This window comes from Vanellus vanellus (genome assembly GCF_965231255.1).
Source record: "Vanellus vanellus genome assembly, contig: HAP1_SCAFFOLD_1286, whole genome shotgun sequence".
Lineage (NCBI taxonomy): Eukaryota > Metazoa > Chordata > Aves > Charadriiformes > Charadriidae > Vanellus > Vanellus vanellus.
This window is the reverse complement of record NW_028127886.1, coordinates 26,363-49,298: the sequence shown is the minus strand read 5'-3', so window position 1 is coordinate 49,298 and position 22,936 is coordinate 26,363. Positions and strand designations below refer to the sequence as shown.

Genomic DNA, 22,936 nt, shown 5'->3' with positions numbered 1-22,936 from the left:
ACACCACGGGGGGGGGGGGGGGGGGGTGGACAGGTGCCCAGGTGGGTTGGGGACACCTTAAGGGGGGGTGGGGACACCATAGGGGGGGGGAGGGGACACCATAAGGGGGGGGGGGGTCCCTTGGGGACACCGATGGGGTCCCCACGCAGAAGCGCACCCGGGGAGGGGGGTGACAGGGGGAGGTGACAATTGGGGGGGGGTGGGGGGGGGGCAGAGTCCGTGTGTCCGTCCCCCCCCCCCCCCGGCCCCCCCCCCCCGCGGAGGTGGCCAAAGTCCGGGGTTGGGCGGGAGGTGGCCCGAGGGCCACCGCGGGGCTGATTGGGGGACGTGGCAGCGGGAGTTGGGGACAGGCGCTGCCAGGCTGAGGTCACCCCCCCCCCCCCCGGGCTGTCCCCGTGTCCCCACGTCCCGGTGTCCCCAAGGTCCCCGTGTCCCTGTGTCCCCATTCCCAGTGTTCCCAGTATCCCCAGTGTCCCCAAGGTCCCGTGTCCCTGTGTCCCCACATCCCAGTATCAGCAGTGTCCCCATTCCCAGTATCCCCAGTATCCCCTAGGTCCCATTTCCCTGTGTCCCAGTGTCACCAGTGTCCCCATGTCCCTGTGTCCCCATGTCCCAGTATTCCCAGTATCCCCTAGGTCCCATTTCCCTGTGTCCCCTGTGTCCCAGTGTCACCAGTGTCCCCATTCCCAGTATTCCCAGTATCCCCAGTGTCCCAAAGGTCCCATGTCCCTGTGTCCCAGTGTCCCTGTGTCCCCATTCCCAGTATCCCCAGTGTCCCTGTGTCCCAGGGTCCCTGTGTCCCTTTGTCCCCATGTCCCAGTATCCCCAGTATCCCCAGTGTCCCCAAGGTCCCATGTCCCTGTGTCCCCACATCCCAGTATCAGCAGTGTCCCCATTCCCAGTATCCCCAGTATCCCCTAGGTCCCATTTCCCTGTGTCCCAGTGTCACCAGTGTCCCCATGTCCCTGTGTCCCCATGTCCCAGTATTCCCAGTATCCCCTAGGTCCCATTTCCCTGTGTCCCCTGTGTCCCAGTGTCACCAGTGTCCCCATTCCCAGTATTCCCAGTATCCCCAGTGTCCCAAAGGTCCCATGTCCCTGTGTCCCAGTGTCCCTGTGTCCCCATTCCCAGTATCCCCAGTATCCCTGTGTCCCAGGGTCCCTGTGTCCCTTTGTCCCCATGTCCCAGTATCCCCAGTATCCCCAGTGTCCCCAAGGTCCCATGTCCCTGTGTCCCCACATCCCAGTATCAGCAGTGTTCCCATTCCCAGTATCCCCAGTATCCCCAGTGTCCCCAAGGTCCCATGTCCCTGTGTCCCCATGTCCCAGTATCCCCAGTATCCCCAGTGTCCCCAAGGTCCCATGTCCCTGTGTCCCCACGTCCCAGTATCAGCAGTGTCCCCATTCCCAGTATCCCCAGTATCCCCTAGGTCCCATTTCCCTGTGTCCCCTGTGTCCCAGTGTCACCAGTGCCCCCATGTCCCTGTGTCCCCATGTCCCAGTATCCCCAGTGTCCCCATGTCCCAGTGTCCCAGTGTCCCCAAGGTCCTTGTGTCCCCAGTGCCCCCATGTCCCAGTATCCCCAGTATCCCCAGTGTCCCCAAGGTCCCATGTCCCTGTGTCCCCATGTCCCAGTGTCCCCAGTGTCCCCAGTGTCCCCATGTCCCAGTATCCCCAGTGTCCCGTCCCCCCCCCCCCCCCCGGGGCAGGGGACACCGGGGTGCCACCAGGACATGGGGGTCACCCCTCTGGTGGTGTCACCCCCACCCCAGCAGTGCCACCCCAGCCTGGGGGTGGCCGGATCCTGACCCCTGTCCCCATCCCTGTCCCCTGTCCCCGTCCCTGTCCCCTGTCCCTATCTTTGTCCCTGTCCCCATATTTGTCCCTGTTCCCGTCCCTGTCCCCTGTCCCCATCCCTGTCCCCATCCCTGTCCCCATCCCTGTCCCCATCCCTGTCCCCTGTCCCTGTCCCCATCCCTGTCCCCTGTCCCTGTCCCTGTCCCCATCCCTGTCCCCCCATCCATGTCCCCATCCCTGTCCCCATCCCTGTCCCCATCCCTGTCCCCTGTCCCTGTCCCTGTCCCCTGTCCCCATATTTGTCCCTGTCCCCATTCCTGTCCCCTGTCCCTGTCCCCATATTTGTCCCTGTCCCCATCCCCGTCCCTGTCCCCGTCCCTGTCCCCTGTCCCCATCCCTGTCCCCATCCCCGTCCCCCCATCCATGTCCCCATCCCTGTCCCCATCCCTGTCCCCATCCCTGTCCCCTGTCCCTGTCCCTGTCCCCTGTCCCCATATTTGTCCCTGTCCCCATCCCCGTCCCTGTCCCCGTCCCTGTCCCCTGTCCCTATCTTTGTCCCTGTCCCCATATTTGTCCCTGTCCCCATTCCTGTCCCCCGTCCCCATCCCTGTCCCCTGTCCCCATCCCTGTCCCCATCCCCGTCCCTGTCCCCCCATCCCTGTCCCCTGTCCCCATCCCTGTCCCCTGTCCCCTGTCCCCTGTCCCCATCCCCTGTCCCCATCCCTGTCCCCATCCCCGTCCCTGTCCCCCATCCCTGTCCCCGTCCCTGTCCCCTGTCCCTATCTTTGTCCCTGTCCCCATATTTGTCCCTGTCCCCGTCCCTGTCCCCTGTCCCCATCCCTGTCCCCATCCCTGTCCCCCCATCCCTGTCCCCTGTTCCCATATTTGTCCCTGTCCCCGTCCCTGTCCCCATCCCTGTCCCCATCCCTGTCCCCCTGTCCCTATCTTTGTCCCTGTCCCCATATTTGTCCCTGTCCCTGTCCCCTGTCCCCATCCCTGTCCCCCATCCCTGTCCCCTGTTCCCATATTTGTCCCTGTCCCCGTTCCTGTCCCCCTGTCCCCATCTCTGACCCTGTCCCTGTCCCTGTCCCTGTCCCCGTCCCTGTCCCCTGTTCCCTGTCCCCATCCCCCCGTCCCTGTCCCCATCCCTGTCCCCCTGTCCCCATATTTGTCCCTGTCCCCATCCCTGTGTCCTCATCCCTGTCCCCTGTCCCCATATTTGTCCCTGTCCCCGTTCCTGTCCCCCTGTCCCCATCTCTGACCCTGTCCCTGTCCCCATCACTGTCCCCATCCCCATCCCCATCCCCCCATCCCCGTCCCCCTGTCCCTGTCCCCATCCCTGTCCCCTGTCCCTATCTTTGTCCCTGTCCCCATATTTGTCCCTGTCCCCATCCCTGTCCCCTGTCCCCATCCCTGTCCCCATCCCCGTCCCCCCATCCATGTCCCCATCCCTGTCCCCTGTCCCCATATTTGTCCCTGTCCCCATCTCTGACCCTGTCCCCCTGTCCCCATCCCTGTCCCCTGTCCCCATATTTGTCCCTGTCCCCATATTTGTCCCTGTCCCCATCGCTGTCCCCATCCCTGTCCCCCTGTCCCTATCTTTGTCCCTGTCCCCATATTTGTCCCTGTCCCCGTCCCTGTCCCCATCCCTGTCCCCATCCCCATCCCCCCATCCCCGTCCCCCTATCCCTGTCCCCATCCCTGTCCCCTGTCCCCATATTTGTCCCTGTCCCCATCCCCATCCCTGTCCTCATCCCTGTCCCCCTGTCCCCGCAGGGTGTCCCCAAACCCTTCCCGGAGGTCATCAAGGCCAACATCGGTGACGCCCACGCCATGGGACAGAAACCCATCACCTTCCTCCGCCAGGTACCCCCCGCGGCCTTCGGGGGGGGGAGGGGGACACACACAGGGGACACCGGTGACGCGGAGATGTCACCTTCATCTCCGGTGCTCAACCTCTCTCCTTTTGACCTCCGTCTTTGTCCCCAAAAGGTGACAGCCCTCTGCCTGTACCCGGAACTGCTGACGGAACCCACCATCCCCGATGACGCCAAGGATCGGGCCCGTCGCCTACTGGCGGCGTGTAACGGGCAAAGCGCCGGTGAGCGCCCGTCGAGGTTTGGTGACAACACCCGTTGTCACCTCCGGGATCTCCGATGTCACCCCCCCACCCCCCCTTTATTATGTCCCCCTTCCAGGTGCCTACAGCTCCAGTCCCGGCATCGAACTGGTACGAGAAGACGTGGCGCGTTTCCTCCGGCGACGGGACGGCGGTGTCACCGCCAAACCGCAGGACATCTTCCTCGCCACCGGCGCCAGCGACGCCATCGTGGTACGGGGACGGGGACATGAAGGGGACACGGGGAGAGGTGCGGCGAGGGGACACCTCAATGGCACCCCCCCGGGCTGGTTGCCCACCCGCTGGCCGTTCCCACGGCGGACGGTCACAAAGGGACTTTTGTGCCGGAGTTGGCATCGGCGCCGTCACCGGCAGTGCCGGGATTGGGGGAGGGGGCGGTGGTGGCATTGAGGAGGAGGTGTGGCAGTGGCCGTCCTCAGCGGTGTCCCCAAAGGGGCCCCCGGCAGCGTCCTGCCCCCGGAGCTGCTGTCACCGGGCTCCTGGCACGCTGGCCCTGTCCCCGTGCCACCCCAGGGCCACCATCTTCTCTGTCTCCACACTGTCCCCGTGCCACCCCAGGGCCACCATCACCCCTGTCCCCACACCGTCCCCGTGCCACCCCAGTGCCACCATCACCCCTGTCCCCACACTGTCCCCGTGCCACCCCAGTGCCACCACCTTTCCTGTCCCCGTGCCACCCCAGTGCTACCATCTTCTCTGTCCCCACACTGTCCCCATGCCACCCCAGTGCCACCACCTTTCCTCTCCCCCTGCCACCCCAGGGCCACCATCTTCCCTGTCCCCACCCTGTCCCCGTGCCACCCCAGTGCCACCATCACCCTTGTCCCCACACAGTCCCTGTGCCACCCCAGTGCCACCACCATTCCTGTCCCCACACTGTCCTTGTGCCACCCCAGTGCCACCATCACCGCTGTCCCCACACCCTCCCCATGCCATCCCAGTGCCACCACCTTTCCTGTCCCCATGCCACCCCAGCGCCACCATCACCCCTGTCCCCACACTGTCCCCGTGCCACCCCAGTGCCACCATCACCCCTGTCCCCACACTGTCCCCATGCCACCCCAGTGCCACCATCACCCCTGTCCCCACACTGTCCCCATGCCCACACCATCCCTGTCCCCACACCATCCCCGTCCCTACACCGTCCCCGTCCCCACACCATCCCTGTCCCCACACCGTCCCCATGCCCACACTCTCCCTGTCCCCACACTGTCCCCGTCCCCACACCATCCCCATGCCCACGCTCTCCCTGTCCCCACACTGTCCCCACGCTGTCCCCATGCCCACACCATCCCTGTCCCCACACCATCCCCGTCCCCACACTCTCCCCCTGCCCACACCATCCCATGCCCACACCATCCCTGTCCCCACACCATCCCCGTCCCCACACCATCCCCGTCCCCACACCGTCACTGTCCCCACACCATCCCATGCCCACACCATCCCTGTCCCCACACCATCCCTGTCCCCACACCGTCCCCATGCCCACACAGTCCCTGTCCCCACACTATCCCCGTCCCCACACCGTCCCCATGCCCACACCATCCCTGTCCCCACACCCTCCCTGTCCCCACACCATCCCTGTGCCCACACTCTCCCTGTCCCCACGCCGTCCCCATGCCCACACCATCCCTGTCCCCACACCGTCCCCATGCCCACACCCTCCCTGTCCCCACACCATCCCATGCCCACACTCTCCCTGTCCCCATGCTGTCCCCATGCCCACACCATCCCCATCCCCACACTGTCCCTGTCCCCACACCATCCCATGCCCACACCATCCCTGTCCCCACACCATCCCATGCCCACACCATCCCTGTCCCCACACCGTCCCCATGCCCACACCATCCCTGTCCCCACACTGTCCCCGTCCCCACACCGTCCCCATGCCCCCACCATCCCTGTCCCCACACTGTCCCCATGCCCACACCATCCCTGTCCCCACACCATCCCCGTCCCCACACCACCCCAATGCCCACACCCTCCCTGTCCCCACGCTGTCCCCATCCCCACACCATCCCTGTCCCCACACTGTCCCCGTCCCCACACCGTCCCCATGCCCACACCATCCCTGTCCCCACACCGTCCCCATCCCCACACTGTCCCTGTCCCCACACCACCCCATGCCCACACCATCCCTGTCCCCCTGTTCCCACACCGTCCCCATGCCCACACCATCCCTGTCCCCACACCGTCCCCATGCCCGCGCTGTCCCTCTCCCCCCCTCGCAGAGCATCCTGAAGCTGCTGGTGTCCGGGTCGGGGCAGTCGCGCACGGGGGTGCTCATCCCCATCCCGCAGTACCCCCTCTACTCGGCCGCCATTGCCGAACTCAGCGCCGTTCAGCTCAACTATTACCTGGACGAGGAGCACTGTTGGGCGCTGGATGTGGCCGAGCTGCGGCGGGCGCTGGTCGAGGGACGCCAGCACTGCTGTCCCCGCGTCCTCTGCATCATCAATCCCGGCAACCCCACCGGTACTCGGGGAGGGGACCCCTGGGCTGGGCTGGGACCTTTGGGATGGGACCCCATAGCTGGGAAGGTGGCCCCTGGGCTGGGACCCCAAGACTGGGCTGGGACCTTTGGGATGGGACCCCGTAGCTGGGAAGGGGACCCCTGGTCTTTGACCCCAAGACTGGGCTGGGACCTTTGGGATGGAACCCCAAGACTGGACTGGGACCTTTGGGATGGGACCCCATAGCTGGGAAGGTGGCCCCTGGGCTGGGACCACAAGACTGGGCTCAGACCTTTGGGATGGAATCCCAAGACTGGGCTGGGACCTTTGGGATGGGACCTCAGGACTGGGAAGGGGACCCCTGGTCTTTGACCCCAGGACTGGGCTGGGACCTTTGGGATGGGACCCCATAGCTGGGAAGGTGGCCCCTGGTCTGGGACCCCAAGACTGGGCTGGGACCTTTGGGATGGAACCCCAAGACTGGGCTGGGACCTTTGGGATGGGACCCCATAGCTGGGAAGGTGACCCCTGGTCTTTGACCCCAGGACTGGGCTGGGAACTTTGGGATGGGACCTCCGGACTGGGAAGGGGACCCCTGGTCTTTGACCCCAGGACTGGGCTGGGACCTTTGGGATGGGACCCCATAGCTGGGAAGGTGGCCCCTGGGCTGGGACCACAAGACTGGGCTCAGACCTTTGGGATGGAATCCCAAGACTGGGCTGGGACCTTTGGGATGGGACCTCAGGACTGGGAAGGGGACCCCTGGTCTTTGACCCCAGGACTGGGCTGGGACCTTTGGGATGGGACCCCATAGCTGGGAAGGTGGCCCCTGGGCTGGGACCCCAAGACTGGGCTGGGACCTTTGGGATGGGACCCCATAGCTGGGAAGGTGACCCCTGGTCTTTGACCCCAGGACTGGGCTGGGAACTTTGGGATGGGACCTCCGGACTGGGAATGGGACCCCTGGTCTTTGACCCCAAGACTGGGCTGAGACCTTTGGGATGGGACCATGGGACCTCCGGACTGGGAAGGGGACCCCTGGTCTGGGACCCCAAGACTAGGCTGGGACCTTTGGGATGGAACCCCAAGACTGGACTGGGACCTTTGGGATGGGACTTCAGGACTGGGAAGGGGACCCCTGGTCTGGGACCCCAAGACTGGACTGGGACCTTTGGGATGGAACCCCAAGACTGGACTGAGACCTTTGGTATGGGACCTCAGGACTGGGAAGGGAACCCCTGGTCTGGGACCCCAAGACCGAGCTGGGACCTTTGGGATGGAACCCCAAGACTGGACTGGGACCTTTGGGATGGGACCCCATAGCTGGGAAGGGGACCCCTGGGCTGGGAGCCCTGGGCTGGGCTGGGACCCCAAGACTGGACTGGGACCCTTGAGCTGGGCTGGCACCCCAGAACTGGGACCCCTCAGTTGGGGCTGAGACTGCAAGACTGAACTGGGACCCCAAGACTGGACTGGGACCCCTGGGCTGGGCTGGGACCCCTGGGCTGGGCTGGGACCTTGGGACTGGGAAGGGGCCCCCTGGGCTGGGACTCCAAGGCTGCACTGGGACCCCTGGGCTGGGCTGGGACCCCAAGATGGGACTGGGACCTTTGGGATGGGACCTCAGGATTGGGAAGGGGACCCCTGGTCTGGGACCCCAAGACTGGACTGGGAGCCCTGGGCTGGGCTGAGACCCCAAGGGCTGGGGTTGAGACCCCAAGACTGGACTGGGACCCTTGAGGTGGGATGGGATGGGACCCCAGAGCTGGGAAGGGGACCCCTGGTCTGGGACCCCAAAACTGGACTGGGACCCCTGCGCTGGGGTGGGACCCCAAGACTGCACTGGGACCTATGACTGGGATGGGACCTTGGGACTGGGAAGAGGACCCTTGGTCTGGGACCCCTACACTGGGGCTGAGACCCTGACTCTGGGCTGCGACCTCGAGACTGGGAAGGGGACTCTTGGTCTGGGACCCCAAGATGGAACTGGGACCCTTGTACTGGGATGGGACCCCAGGACTGGGAAGGCAACCCTCGGTCTGAGACCCCCAAGTTGGACTGGGACCTCCAGTGCTCTACCCGTACCGGGGTTGGGACCGTGACCCCCAAAACCCAACCCCCAAACCCCAGCTGGTTCCAGGGCTGGGACCCCCCCCCCCGCCCCCAGTGCCACCACCATGATGTCCCCTGATGCCGTGTCCCCCCCCAGGACAGGTACAGAGCCGACAGTGCATCGAGGACGTCATCAAATTCGCCTTTGAGGAGAAGCTCTTCCTCATGGCCGATGAGGTGAGTGGGACCCACAGAGTGTCCTCCACCTCCATCTTCGGGAGGACCCCGACGTCCGGGTGATGTCCCACCACCCCCCCGTCCCCCCCCTCTACAGGTGTACCAGGACAACATCTACGCCGAGGGTTCGGCTTTCCACTCCTTCAAGAAGGTGCTGTTCGAGATGGGGCCGCCCTACTCGGAGGTGGTGGAGCTGGCCTCCTTCCACTCCGTCTCCAAGGGCTTCATGGGCGAGTGAGTTCCACCACCTCGCTGGTCCTGGCCCCCTGGCCACTGTCGCCCCGGCTGTGGGTGGCCATGGGCCCACGGGTCCTAAGGATGCCACAGATCCGGGATGGGGAGGGAGATGCTGCAGCCCCGTGTGTCCAAGGGATGGCGATGCCACCACCTCCTGGGTGATGCCATGGGTAGGGGATGGGGATGCCATCACCCCATGGATCCACTGGGCTGGAGATGGTGGTGCCATGGCATTGGGGGTCCCAAGGGTGGAGGTGGTGATGCCATGGCCCCATGGGTCCTAGGGGTGGGGATGGAGATATTCCAACCCTGTGGAGCCCTTGAGGTGGAGATGGTGATGCCATGGCCCCATGGGTCCTAGGGGTGGGGATGGAGATACTCCAACCCTGTGGAGCCCTTGGGGTGGAGGTGATGCCATGACCCTGTGGGTCCCAGACATGGAGATGGTGATGCTGTGGCCCTGTGGGTCCCAGGGGTGGAGATGGTGATGCCATGGCCCCATGGGTCCTAGGGGTGGGGATGGAGATACTCCAACCCTGTGGAGCCCTTGGGGTGGAGGTGGTGCCATGACTCTGTGGGTCCCAGACATGGAGATGGTGATGCCGTGGCCCTGTGGGTCCCAGGGGTGGGGATGGAGATACTCCAACCCTGTGGAGCCCTTGAGGTGGAGATGGTGATGCCATGGCCCCATGGGTCCTAGGGGTGGGGATGGAGATACTCCAACCCTGTGGAGCCCTTGAGGTGGAGATGGTGATGCCATGGCCCCATGGGTCCTAGGGGTGGGGATGGAGATACTCCAACCCTGTGGAGCCCTTGAGGTGGAGATGGTGATGCCATGGCCCCATGGGTCCTAGGGGTGGGGATGGAGATACTCCAACCCTGTGGAGCCCTTGGGGTGGAGGTGATGCCATGACCCTGTGGGTCCCAGACATGGAGATGGTGATGCTGTGGCCCTGTGGGTCCCAGGGGTGGAGATGGTGATGCCATGGCCCCATGGGTCCTAGGGGTGGGGATGGAGATACTCCAACCCTGTGGAGCCCTTGGGGTGGAGGTGGTGCCATGACTCTGTGGGTCCCAGACATGGAGATGGTGATGCCGTGGCCCTGTGGGTCCCAGGGGTGGGGATGGAGATACTCCAACCCTGTGGAGCCCTTGAGGTGGAGATGGTGATGCCATGGCCCCATGGGTCCTAGGGGTGGGGATGGAGATACTCCAACCCCGTGGAGCCCTTGAGGTGGAGATGGTGATGCCATGGCCCCGTGGGTCCTAGGGGTGGGGATGGAGATACTCCAGCCCTGTGGAGCCCTTGGGGTGGAGGTGGTGCCATGACCCTGTGGGTCCCAGACATGGAGATGGTGATGCTGTGGCCCTGTGGGTCCCAGGGGTGGAGATGGTGATGCCATGGCCCCATGGGTCCTAGGGGTGGGGATGGAGATACTCCAACCCTGTGGAGCCCTTGGGGTGGAGGTGGTGCCATGACTCTGTGGGTCCCAGACATGGAGATGGTGATGCCGTGGCCCCGTGGGTCCTAGGGGTGGGGATGGAGATACTCCAACCCTGTGGAGCCCTTGGGGTGGAGGTGATGCCATGGCCCCATGGGTCCTAGGGGTGGTGATGGAGATACTCCAACCCTGTGGAGCCCTTGAGGTGGAGATGGTGATGCCACAACCTTGTGGGTCCCAGGGGTGGAGGTGGTGATGCCACAACCCTGTAGGTCCCAGGGATGGAAACGGTGATATCATGACCCTGTGGGTCCAAGGGGTGGAGATGGTGGTGCCATGGGTCCAAGGGGTGGAGATGGTGACGCCATGACCCTGTGGGTCCAAGGGATGAAGAGTAGTGATGCCACAACCCTGTGGAGACAACATAACACAGCTCTGTGGGTCTCAGAGGACATAGATGCCACAGCCTGGTGGCTCCTTGTCCAATGGGTCCCATCATGGACTCCTATCCATAGGTCCCATATGTGGGTCCTTCCCTATAGGTTCCTGTCCTTGGGTTCCCATCACAGACCCCCAGCCATGGGTCCCATCTGTGGGTCCCTCTCAGTAGGTTCCTGTCTGTGGGTCTCCATCCACAGGTCCCCCCACCTGTGGTTCCCCATCCAGGGGCTTCTCCTCCATGGGTCCCCATCCACCCATCCATCCATCCATCCATCCATCCATCCATCCATCCATCCATCCACCCATCCATCCACCCATCCATCCATCCATCCATCCATCCATCCATCCATCCATCCATCCATTGCTATCCATGGGTTCCAACTCATGGGTGCCCACCTTCTGGGGTCTCCACCCGTGGGCTCCCACCCACGTGTCCCTACATCCGCCCACCTCGTGGGTCGCTGTCGGTGCCACCACGCGCTGTGTCGTGGCAGGTGCGGGTTCCGCAGTGGGTACGTGGAGGTGGTGAACATGGACCCGGAGGTGCAACAACAGTTGTCCAAACTGGTGTCAGTGCGACTGTGCCCACCCGTACCAGGGCAGATCCTCCTGGATGCCGTCGTTGCCCCACCACAGCCCGGGGATCCTTCATATGAGCTCTTCATGAGTGTATGGGATTGGGATGGGATGGGGTGGGATGGGGATGGGGATGGGATGGGGATGGGATGGGGATGGGGATGGGGATGGGATGGGGATGGGATGGGGATGGGGATGGGATGGGATGGGATGGGATGGGATGGGGATGGGATGGGGATGGGATGGGGATGGGATGGGGATGGGGATGGGGATGGGGATGGGATGGGATGGGGGTGGGGATGGGATGGGGATGGGGATGGGGATGGGGATGGGGATGGGATGGGGATGGGGATGGGGATGGGGATGGGATGGGATGGGATGGGATGGGGATGGGATGGGGATGGGGATGGGGATGGGGATGGGGATGGGGATGGGATGGGATGGGATGGGATGGGATGGGGATGGGGATGGGGATGGGATGGGATGGGATGGGGATGGGGATGGGGATGGGGATGGGGATGGGGATGGGATGGGATGGGGATGGGGATGGGGATGGGGAGGGGATGGGGATGGGGATGGGATGGGGATGGAGATGGGATGGGGATGGGGATGGGATGGGGATGGGGATGGGGATGGGGATGGGGATGGGATGGGATGGGATGGGATGGGATGGGATGGGATGGGGATGGGATGGGGATGGGGATGGGGATGAGGTGTCCCCATCCCGGCTGTCCCGGCAGGAGAAGAAGGCGGTGCTCAGCGCCCTGGCACACAAAGCCCAGCTCACCCAGGACATCTTCAACCGGACCCCCGGAATCCACTGCAACCCCGTGCAGGGCGCCATGTACTCCTTCCCCCGCATCGAACTGCCGCCCCGCGCCCTGGCCGCTGCCAAGGTGCCGTGGGACCGGGCAGGATCCGTCCCGGGGGGCTGTGGGGCTGAGCAGGATGAGTCCTGGTCAACGTGGGGCTGGGCAGGATCCAGCCCCAGGCGGTGATCCCGTCCATTTGAGACACGCGGGGTTTAACCCTGCGCCATCTGTGGGTCCGGGATCCCCACGGGATGCGTGTGGGTGCTGAGCCCTATCCCCGTCTCCCGCAGGCGCAGGATCAGGCCCCCGACATGTTCTTCTGCATGAAGCTGCTGGAGGAGACGGGTATCTGCGTGGTGCCGGGCAGCGGCTTCGGCCAGCGGGAAGGGACCTTCCATTTTCGGTGGGTGTCCGGGGGGACGGGGGTGGGTGTCGGGAAGGGGGAGGGCTCGAAGTGGGGGTCAGAAGTGGAGATGTGGGGCTGGACACCCCCCCACCCCCCGCAAGACCCCTTTTCCTCATTTGGTGGTGGAAGAGGAGGTGGGTGCAACGTCTGGGGGTGGAAGGTGGAGGAGGTCTTGGGTGCTTGGTGGGTTGGGTGTAGGGTGGTGGTGGGGTTATGTGGGGGGCAGAGATGGGGATATGGGGTTCGGGGGGGGGGGTGTCATCTCCCCGCCCCCCAGCCCTGGTTCCAGCTCCTCCTGTACCCCAAGGATGACCATCCTACCGCCCACCGAGAAGCTGAAGGTCCTGCTGGAGAAGCTCAGCAGCTTCTACACCAAGTTCATCAAGGAGTACTCCTAACGCCGACGTCCCCGTGTCCCCCCCACCCCCCCACCCCACCCCCCACCCCCACCCCCCCACCTTCCCCACCAGCACCCACCACCCCACACTCCCCACCGGGCCCCGGGTGCCGCGGGCCGGGACTCTGCCCCGTGTGGTCTTGGTGGTCTTCAAGTGCCTTCAACCTCTTGGTGCCTTCTTCAAGGGGGTGGGGAGGGGACACGAGGGCACCCCGTGTCCCGGGGCTGGTCCCGTCCCCCCCCCCCCCCCATTATCCCCCAGAAACCCCACTAATAAAAGGGTAGTGACCAGTTGGGGGGTGGAGCCGTGCGTCACCTACAACCAGGAACCCATGGGTGTCCCCTCCGCCCCACCAGCACCCAGCGGCGTTGGGGCTGGATGGACCTCCCCCCCCCCTCCCCCCCATACTCATGACATGGGTCCCTCGGGGCACCCTGGGGTGACACACGGAGGTGTGGTGCGATCTGGGGGGGGGGACTTTAATAGGGTCGTGGGTACGGGGGAGACACACACGGAGATGGGGGTGGTCCCCCCACCCCACGTCAGGAGAAGTCACGCAGGAAGGCGGCGTGGAAGAGGGGGAGGGTGAGGAGCAGCCGCTCCAGCGTCTCGGTGGGAAGCAGCAGTGACAATCTGGGGGGGGGACGGTGGGGGGGGGGGTGGTGTCCCCTCCCGTCCCCCAACCACCTCCTGGTGTCCAAACCCAGTAGGTCCCCAAACGGCTCCTCAATCCCAACCTTCCTCTCAGCCCCACCAGCCGTGAAAGCCCCGTTGGCCAACCTCAACTGGGTCCCCCTTCCTATAACCCCAGGCAGTCTCCCCACCCCAAACCTCTGCTGGCCCCAGCCCCCAACCCAACCTCCAGCCCCGACCTCCCAGTGCCAACCAGTCCCAACCCCAACCTCCAACCTGCCACCAAAATCCAACCCCAACCTCAGCTCCAACCAGTCTGTCCAACCTCCAGCCCCGACCTCCCAGTGCCAACCAGTCCCAACCTCCAACCAGCCACCAAAACCCAACCCCAACACCAGCTCCAACCAGCCTGTCCACCCTCCAACCCCAACCTCCCAGTGCCAACCAGTCTCAACCACAAGCAATCCAACTATCCAGCCTCCAGCCCCGACCTCCCAGTGCCAACCAGTCCCAGCCCAACCTCCAACCAGCCACCGAAACCCAACCCCAACACCAGCTCCAACCAGCCTGTCCACCCTCCAGCCCCGACCTCCCAGTGCCAACCAGTCCCAACCCCAACCAGCCACCAAAACCCAACCCCAACCTCAGCTCCAACCAGCCTGTCCACCCTCCAACCCCAACTTCCCAGTGCCAACCAGTCCCAACCCCAACCAGCCACCAAAACCCAACCCCAACCTCAGCCTGTCCAACCTCCAACCCCAACTTCCCAGTGCCAACCAGTCCCAACCACAAGCAATCCCCCAACTGTCCAACCTCCAGCCCCGACCTCCCAGTGCCAACCAGTCCCAACCCCAACCAGCCACCAAAACCCAACCCCAACCTCAGCTCCAACCAGCCTGTCCAACCTCCAACCCCAACTTCCCAGTGCCAACCAGTCCCAACTCCAACCCATCCCCCAACTCTCCAGCCTCCAGCACCAACATCCCAGTGCCAACCAGTCTCAACACCAACCAGCCACCAAAACTCAAACCCAACCTCAGCTCCAGCCTGCCCCCCAACCGTCCAACCTCCAACCCCAACCTCCCAGTCCCAACCAGTCCCCAACCTCCCAGCCCCCAACGCCCAACTCCATCCCCTCCCACCACCGCCTGGACTTCCCCCCCACCAGCCCCCAGCACCTCCCATCACCCAATGGTCCAACCCAAACCATCTCCCAATGCCATCCCATGAGCCCCCAACACTGCCCACTCTTCACCCAGCTCCAAATTGTCAACCCCAAATGTCCCCCCCACCACCCGTCCCACCACACCCCATCATCCAACCCCCACCCACCCACTCCCGGACCTCTCATCACCCATCGCCCACCCCAGCCCCACCCCCAAGGTACCCCACATGGTGGGTGCCCTCCGCCTGCCCAAACTCGCTCCCCGGGGCCAGCACCATCCCAGTCGCCTCCAGTAGCTTCTGGCAGAAGAAGACATCGGGCTCCAGGCCCAGTTCCTGGGGGAGAAGGGACGGGATGGTCACCTGTGCCACGGGGCACCATGTCCCCAGGATGTCCCGTGTCCCCAGGACACACAGGGTGGCCGGTACTCCAACTGTGTCCAACGTCCGCGGAAGACCCTATGTTCCCAAGATGCCCCACGTCTCCAAGATGCCCCACACTCCCACGGTGTCCCATGTTCCCTGGTGTCCCATGTCCCCAGGACACCTCTTGTCCCCAGGACTCCCCATAACAGAGGGTACCCCAGACATCCATGGGATGGCTCCTGTCCCCAGCATGCCCCAATGCCCCACGTCCCCAAGACTCCCCACACTCCCAAGATGCCCCACATCCCAGGATGTCTCCTGTCCACAGGATGCCCCACGTCTCCAAGAAGCCCCACACTCCCAAGATGTCCCACATCCCAGGATGTCTCCCGTCCCCAGGATGCCCCATGGCCCCAAGACGCCCACACTCCCAATGTGTCCCATGTCCCTGGGATGGCTCCTGTCCCCAGTATGCCCCATGCTCTGGTTTGTCCCATGTCCCCAGCGTGCCCCATGTCCCCAAGACGCCCCACACTCCCAAGATGTCCCACATCCCAGGATGTCCCCCGTCCCCAGGATGCCCCATGTCCCCAAGTTACCCCACACTCCCAAGACGTCCCACATCCCAGGATGTCCCCCGTCCCCAGTGTGCCCCACTCCCCGGCGTCCCCCCTCCCCGCCTGCCCGTCCCGCGGGCGCTCACCCGGGCCCGGCGCTGGGCGCGGGGCGGGAGCTGGAGGCGGGGGAAGGCGCGGGCGCCGCCCTGCGGGGGCTGACAGCGGATGCCGGGGGCCCGTCCCAGCACCTCCTGCACCCGCCGGGCGTTGTGGGCCAGGAGACGGCGCAGCCCCTCTCTGTGCTGGGGTGGGAGGGGGTGAGCTGTGGGGTGGGATGGGGATGGGATGGGGTGGGATGGGGATGGGGATGGGGTGGGATGGGGATGGGATGGGGATGGGGATGGGGATGGGGATGGGGATGGGGATGGGGATGGGATGGGGATGGGGATGGGGATGGGGATGGGGATGGGGATGGGATGGGATGGGATGGGATGGGATGGGATGGGATGGGGATGGGGATGGGATGGGGATGGGATGGGGATGGGATGGGGATGGGATGGGATGGGGATGGGGATGGGGATGGGGATGGGATGGGATGGGGATGGGATGGGGATGGGGATGGGATGGGATGGGATGGGGATGGGGATGGGGGTGGGGATGGGATGGGGATGGGATGGGGATGGGGATGGGGATGGGGATGGGGATGGGATGGGGATGGGGATGGGGATGGGGATGGGGATGGGGATGGGGATGGGGATGGGGATGGGATGGGGATGGGATGGGGATGGGATGGGGATGGGATGGGGATGGGATGGGGATGGGGATGGGGATGGGGATGGGGATGGGGATGGGGATGGGGGTGGGGATGGGATGGGGATGGGATGGGGATGGGATGGGGATGGGGATGGGGATGGGGATGGGGATGGGGATGGGATGGGGATGGGGATGGGGATGGGGATGGGGATGGGGATGGGATGGGGATGGGATGGGGATGGGATGGGGATGGGGATGGGGATGGGGATGGGGATGGGGATGGGATGGGGATGGGGATGGGGATGGGGATGGGGATGGGGATGGGGATGGGGATGGGGATGGGGACGGAGGTGGGCTACACAGCACATGCCTTTCTTTCAGCCAGGAACATCTCCCCACTGCCACCAGTAGGACCCGTCTGTCCCAGTGGCAGCCAGCTGTGGGGAGGGGACCCACCATTACCCACCTCTTCAAAGGCCGGGTAGGAGGGCTCGTTGGGCAGCGGGGGCTCCATGGCTGTCTCCAGCATCACTTGTCCCAGGATGGGGGGATACACCGACAACCCCCACGTGTAGAAACACTTGAGGACACTCGTGTCGATGTTCACCAACTCGAAGAAACCCGCTCGGAAACCGCCCCTGGGGGAGCAGTGGGGTGGAAAAGGCTGGAAAAGGGGGTTTTGTGGTTTCAGTGGGGGGACAGAGGAGGGTTGGGAGTCATTCTTACCCTCCAACTCCTTTGGAGAGGGAGTAGAAGGAGATGAGTTGGACGGTGGAGGTGAACGGGTCACCCATCTCCCACAGCACCCGCTTGAAGGAGAGGAAGGGGCGGTCGGGGAGGAAGGCTCGTTCCTGCTGCACCTACGGCACCCGGAGCTCGGTGGGATCCGGGATGGGGGCACGGCCACCCCACAACCCCGGAGCAGCTCCCACCTCATCCGCCAGCAGCAGGAGGTTCTCCTCGGCCACCAGACGGATGATGTCCTCCATGTTCTCCCGGCTCAGCACGTGCCCTGCCACGGTGGGACGGACCCCACTGGTGTCCCTTCACGCCTCGGGGGGGACTCCTCCCCCCCACTTGGGGAAACTGAGTCACGGGGAGCGCCGTTCCCCACCCCAACTCACCCGTCGGGTCCCCGGGGTTGACGACACACAGCACTTTGGGGTGGCACCTGGCCCGCGCCTGCCGCAGCGCCCGCCGCACCGCCTCGCCGGCCACGGCCCAACCGCGCTCCTCGGCCAGCGGGTACGGCACGGCCACGGCCCCCGCCAGCCCCGCCGCCGCCCCGTGGAGCGGGGGGCCCGGCACCGGCACCAGCACGCCCGTCGGTTGTGCCGCCGTCTCGTCCACCACCAGCGTCAAGACGTCCTGCCAGGGAGAGCCGCCATGGCTGGAGTGTCCTCGGTGTCCCCACCGGCACCTCCCCAGCGCCACGCTCACCACCATGGCCGCCGCGGTGCCACTGCAGGGCACGATGCAGCGGGGGTCGCCGGGGGTGCCGCCATCCCTTCGCTCCAGGTAGCGGGCCACCTTCTCGGCCACCGTGTCGGTGACGTACTCCAGGTTGTACGCTCCTGGGGACGGAAGTGGCGTCACCGGCCGGGAGACGGCCGAGAACCCCACCATGTGTCCCACTCCCCATCCGTGGGGTTGTCCCCTCCCTCCACGGCGTGCCCATCCCCACCGTACCTGGGCTGCCACCGTGTAAGTGCCGCAGGATCTGGCCCGCGCGCCGCTTGGCATCCGCCGGCACGCTCGCGGTGCTGAGCAGCTCCGGGTAGGCGCAGATGGCAGCCACCTGCGGGAAACCCGCCAACCCCCCCCCCCACGGTCACGGCTCCCCCCACCCCAAAACTCCGGAGCGACCCCATGGTCAGGATAGAGCCCCTCCTCTCTACCCATCCCCGGGGTGCCGGATGGGGTCACGGATCCAGCTGTGCCCCACATCTGGTTTGGCGGTTGCCTGGAGGGATCCTGAAGAGCCCTACGGTTTTGGGGTGGGGTGGGGGTTGGGGGTGTCATGTCCCCCCCCCCAAATGCAGGCAGGTGTGGGGTGTCCCCGTTACCTGTCGGAGAAAGGTGAGAGGTTGGTGGCCGGCGGCAACCGCGTCCCCCGAATGGCAGTGGGTGACCTCGGTGAAGGGCTTCTCCTTGCCCTTGGGGACAGGAGATGGCTCAGTAGGGCCACCATCCTCTGTCCCCCTCCCGAAATCCCAGGGGACATGGCCGTAGGTGTTGGGGGAGGGGGAAGGTACCCCACCGCACCCCGATGGAGGGGGAGGGAACTCCAGGGGAGGACCTGTCCCTTGTGGGGAGCTGTAGGAACATGGGATCTGGGTGGCCGTGGGGACCTGAACATCTCTGGGGCCATGAGTGGCTGATGGGAGTCATGGGGCTCTGGGATTGGGGGTGGCCATGGGGACCTATAAGGTTCTGCGGCTGTGGGTGACCATGGGGACCCATGGAGCTCTGGGGCCATGGGTGGTTGTGGGGATCCTGTTGTTCTCCAAGACCACGGATGGCCATGGGGACCCCAGAGGGCTCTGGGTAGCCATGGGGACCTCAGGGGACTCTGGGGTCGTGGAGTGACTGTGGGGACCCATTTCTGCCACTGTGGGTGGCCATAGGGACCACGTGGGGCTCTGGGACCATGGGTGGCCATGGGGACCCGTGGGGCTGTGGGTGGCCATGGGGACCCTTTGGGGCTGTGGAGACACAGGTGGCCACGGGGACTTGTGGGTGGCCATAGGGACCTGTAGGGCTTTGGGATGATGGTTGACCCTGGGGACCCATGGGTGTCTGTGGGTCCCATGGGTGGCCATGGGGACCCGTGGGGCTGTGGAGACACAGGTGGCCACGGGGACTTGTGGGTGGCCATAGGGACCTGTAGGGCTTTGGGATGATGGTTGACCCTGGGGACCCATGGGTGTCTGTGGGTCCCATGGGTGGCCATGGGGACCCGTGGGGCTGTGGAGACACAGGTGGCCATGGGGACTTGTGGGTGGCCATAGGGACCTGTAGGGCTTTGGGATGACGGGTGACCATTGGGACCCAATGGTGTCTGTGGGTCCTGTGGGGTTGTGGGTGGCCCTGGGGACCCTTTGGGGCTCTGGAGACACAGGTGGCCATGGGGACTTGTGGGTGGCCATGGGGACGTGTAGGGCTTTGGGATGATGGGTGACCATTGGGACCCAATGGTGTCTGTGGGTCCTGTGGGGTTGTGGGTGGCCCTGGGGACCCATGGGTGTCTGTGGGTCCTGTGGGGTTGTGGGTGGCCCTGGGGACCCTTTGGGGCTCTGGAGACAGAGGTGGCCATGGGGACTTGTGGGTGGCCATGGGGACGTGTAGGGCTTTGGGATGACAGGTGACCATTGGGACCCAATGGTGTCTGTGGGTCCTGTGGGGTTGTGGGTGGCCATGGGGGAGACACAGGTGGCCATGGGGACTTGTGGGTGGCCATGGGGACATGTAGGGCTTTGGGATGATGGGTGACCATTGGGACCCAATGGTTTCTGTGGGTCCTGTGGGGTTGTGGGTGGCCCTGGGGACCCATGGGTGTCTGTGGGTCCTGTGGGGTTGTGGGTGGCCATGGGGGAGACACAGGTGGCCATGGGGACTTGTGGGTGGCCATAGGGACGTGTAGGGCTTTGGGATGATGGGTGGCCCTGGGGACCCATGGACATCTGTGGGTCCCGTGGGGCTGTGGGTGTCTGTGGGTCCCGTGGGGCTCTCACCTGGGCCAGCTCCTCCTCGATGGCAGTGGCCCGCTGGAGCAGGAGCTGCAGCGGGGCCGGAGACGCGGTGCGGCTGTGGGGGTTCATGGGGGAACTGGGGTGGCCGGTGCCCCCCCGCCCTGAGTTGCCACCCGTCGCCACGGCCGGAGCTGGGGGTGACTGTGACCGGGACTGGGGGTTGGGGACTGGGAGGGGACCCGGGTTAATGGTTACGGGGTTTGGCGGAGCGTGGCGTGCCGGGGGGGGGGCAGCCGGGGCAGGCAGAGTCCCGTCCGTCCGTCCGTCTGTCCGTCTGTCCGTCCGTCCTGCCACGTGGCGCGGGTGCCACGGGGCACCGCCGTGTGCTGGGAGGGGAGGGGGAGGGGAAGGGGGGGGGGGAACTGGGAGTGAAGTCCGCTCAACCACCCGTTCCCCACAGCATCACCCCCTCCTCCCCCCAAAACCTCCTTCCTCATCCCATTAACCCCCAGTGCCCCCCGTTATCCCCGTTACCCCCCACGTGTCCCATTACCCCCCTGCCCGCCCCGGTACCCGCCGTGTTTTCTGCCCCATAACCCGTCCCAGTACCTGCCTCCTTCCCCACCCCATTACCCTCCCAGTTAACCACCCATCATGTGCCCACCCCGTTACCAGCCCCATTACCCTCCCAATTACCCTCCTAAATACCCACCCCATTACCCACCTCGTTACCCCCCAGTTACCCACCCAATTACCCTCCCGAATACCCACCCCGTTACCCACCCCATTACACTCCCAGTTACCTTCCCAAATTCCCACCCCATTACCCTCCCAATTACCCTCCCAAATTCCCACCCCATTACCCTCCCAGTTACCCTCCCGAATTCCCACCCCATTACCCTCCGAGTTACCCTCCTAAATACCCACCCCATTACCCTCCCAGTTACCCTCCAAATTCCCACCCCATTACACTCCCAGTTACCTTCCCGAATTCCCACCCCATTACACTCCCAGTTACCTTCCCAAATTCCCACCCCATTACCTCCCCCATTACCCTCCCAGTTACCCTCCCGAATTCCCACCCCATTACCCTCCCAGTTACCTTCCCAAATTCCCACCCCATTACCTCCCCCATTACCCTCCCAGTTACCCTCCCGAATTCCCACCCCATTACCTCCCCCATTACCCTCCCAATTACCCTCCAAATCCCCACCCCATTACCCTCCCAGTTACCCTCCCAAATCCCCACCCCATTACACTCCCAGTTACCCTCCCGAATTCCCACCCCATTACCCACCTTGTTACCCCCCAGTTACCCACCCAGTTACCCTCCTGAATACCCACCCCGTCACCCAGTTCATTAACCACCTCGTTACCCTCCCAATTACCCTCCCAATTACCCTCCCAAATTCCCACCCCGTTACCCACCCCATTACACTCCCAGTTACCCTCCTGAATTCCCACCCCATTACCTGCCCCGTTACCCTCCTAATTACCCTCCCAAATTCCCACCCCATTACCCTCCCAATTAATTACCCTCCCGAATTCCCACCCCATTACCCTCCCAGTTACCCTCCTGAATTCCCACCCCATTACCTCCCCCATTACCCTCCCGAATTCCCACCCCATTACACTCTCAGTTACCCTCCCAAATCCCCACCCCATTATCTCCCCCATTACCCTCCCAATTACCCTCCCGAATTCCCACCCCATTACCTGCCCAGTTACCCTCCCAGTTACCCTCCTGAATCCCCACCCCATTAACTGCCCCGTTCCCCTCCCATTTAACCTCCTGAATTCCCACCCCGTTACCTCCCCCATTACCCTCCCAATTAATTACCCTCCCGAATTCCCACCCCATTACCTCCCCCATTACCCTCCCAATTAATTACCCTCCCGAATTCCCACCCCATTACCTGCCCCGTTCCCCTCCTAATTACCCTCCCAAATTCCCACCCCATTACCCTCCCAATTAATTACCCTCCCAAATTCCCACCCCATTACCCTCCCAATTAATTACCCTCCCAAATTCCCACCCCATTACCCTCCCGAATTCCCACCCCATTACCTCCCCCATTACCCTCCCAGTTACCCTCCCAAATTCCCGCCCCGTTCCCCACCCAATTACCCTCCGGACCACCCACCTCCTTACCCGCCCCGTTACCCTCCCCCCTCCCCTCCCCTTTCCCCACCCCTTTCCCCACCCCATTACCCTCCCAATCACCCACCCCATTACCCGCCCCGTTCCCACCCCCCCCTTTGGCGTTTTCCCACGGGGACGGCCATGGCCACGGCAGAGGGGACATCGGGGACGTCGGTGTCACCGCCGCCCCGCGTCCCCGAGGACTGCAGCGGCGACGACGCTCACCCCATGGGACTGGTCCCCTTGGCCATCCTGCGCCAGGTACTGCCGGCCACCGGGGTTGCCGTCCCCGACATGTCACCGTGGTCCCCTGGGACAACGCCTGGCCCCGTCCCGCAGGTGGTGGCCGCCTGCGCCTGCCCCGAACTGCTGCGCGGTCCCGCTGTGACCGAGGCTGCCCGGCGCCGGGCGCGACGCGTCCTACGGGAGATGGACGCCGGCAACATCGGTAGGGTCCGGAGCGGCTCACGGGGTGGGTGCCCCGGTGGGTGTGGGGTGTTGTCACCCTCGGAGTGGCTTGTAGGGTATCGGGGTGGGGGGGGGTCTTCTATGGGGTGGCCAGTGTGGGTACGGGGTGGGGGGTGCCTGGTATGGCTCGTAGGGTCCTTGCATGATCTATGGGGTGCGCACGTCCCATA

General features: G+C 64.6%; 3 protein-coding genes across 3 annotated transcripts in view; 2 read left to right on the top strand and 1 right to left on the bottom strand.

Moving 5' to 3' along the window:
* The first annotated feature begins 3,569 nt into the window (after positions 1-3,569).
* Positions 3,570-13,280, top strand: LOC309684446 (alanine aminotransferase 2-like). The gene is made up of 10 exons (XM_082500362.1): positions 3,570-3,662; positions 3,789-3,897; positions 3,995-4,128; positions 6,168-6,411; positions 8,599-8,678; positions 8,776-8,912; positions 11,293-11,467; positions 12,115-12,270; positions 12,477-12,589; positions 12,900-13,280. Exons 1-10 carry the CDS (start codon positions 3,630-3,632, stop codon positions 12,988-12,990), a joined length of 1,272 nt encoding a protein of 423 aa, XP_082356488.1. The 5' UTR covers positions 3,570-3,629; the 3' UTR covers positions 12,991-13,280.
* A 252-nt stretch (positions 13,281-13,532) lies between these two features.
* Positions 13,533-20,303, bottom strand: LOC309684448 (alanine aminotransferase 1-like; the record flags this gene model as incomplete). Its single annotated transcript, XM_082500363.1, has 10 exons — positions 20,198-20,303; positions 18,530-18,619; positions 18,153-18,261; positions 17,588-18,037; positions 17,396-17,475; positions 17,190-17,323; positions 16,930-17,101; positions 15,857-16,012; positions 15,011-15,123; positions 13,533-13,623 (listed from the first exon to the last, which is right to left on the bottom strand). The coding sequence occupies exons 1-10, from the start codon at positions 20,282-20,284 to the stop codon at positions 13,533-13,535; spliced, it is 1,482 nt and encodes a 493-aa protein (XP_082356489.1). The 5' UTR covers positions 20,285-20,303.
* Positions 20,304-22,439: 2,136 nt separating this feature from the next.
* The window catches only part of LOC309684445 (alanine aminotransferase 2-like), a gene marked incomplete at both ends in the record, with an annotated part of 4,359 nt that continues 3,862 nt past the window's right edge, over positions 22,440-22,936 (top strand). Inside the window, one exon of the mRNA XM_082500361.1 lies at positions 22,440-22,746. Within this exon, the coding sequence (XP_082356487.1) occupies positions 22,440-22,746 (307 nt within the window). The remainder of the gene's footprint in view (positions 22,747-22,936) is intronic.

Coding starts and splice junctions, on each gene's coding strand:
- LOC309684446 (XM_082500362.1), top strand. CDS start 3,630: ATGGGACAGAAACCCATCACCTTCCTCCGCCAG. Junction 12,271..12,476: donor GCGCCCTGGCCGCTGCCAAG/GTGCCGTGGGAC, acceptor CGTCTCCCGCAG/GCGCAGGATCAGGCCCCCGA. Junction 12,590..12,899: donor GAAGGGACCTTCCATTTTCG/GTGGGTGTCCGG, acceptor CTGTACCCCAAG/GATGACCATCCTACCGCCCA.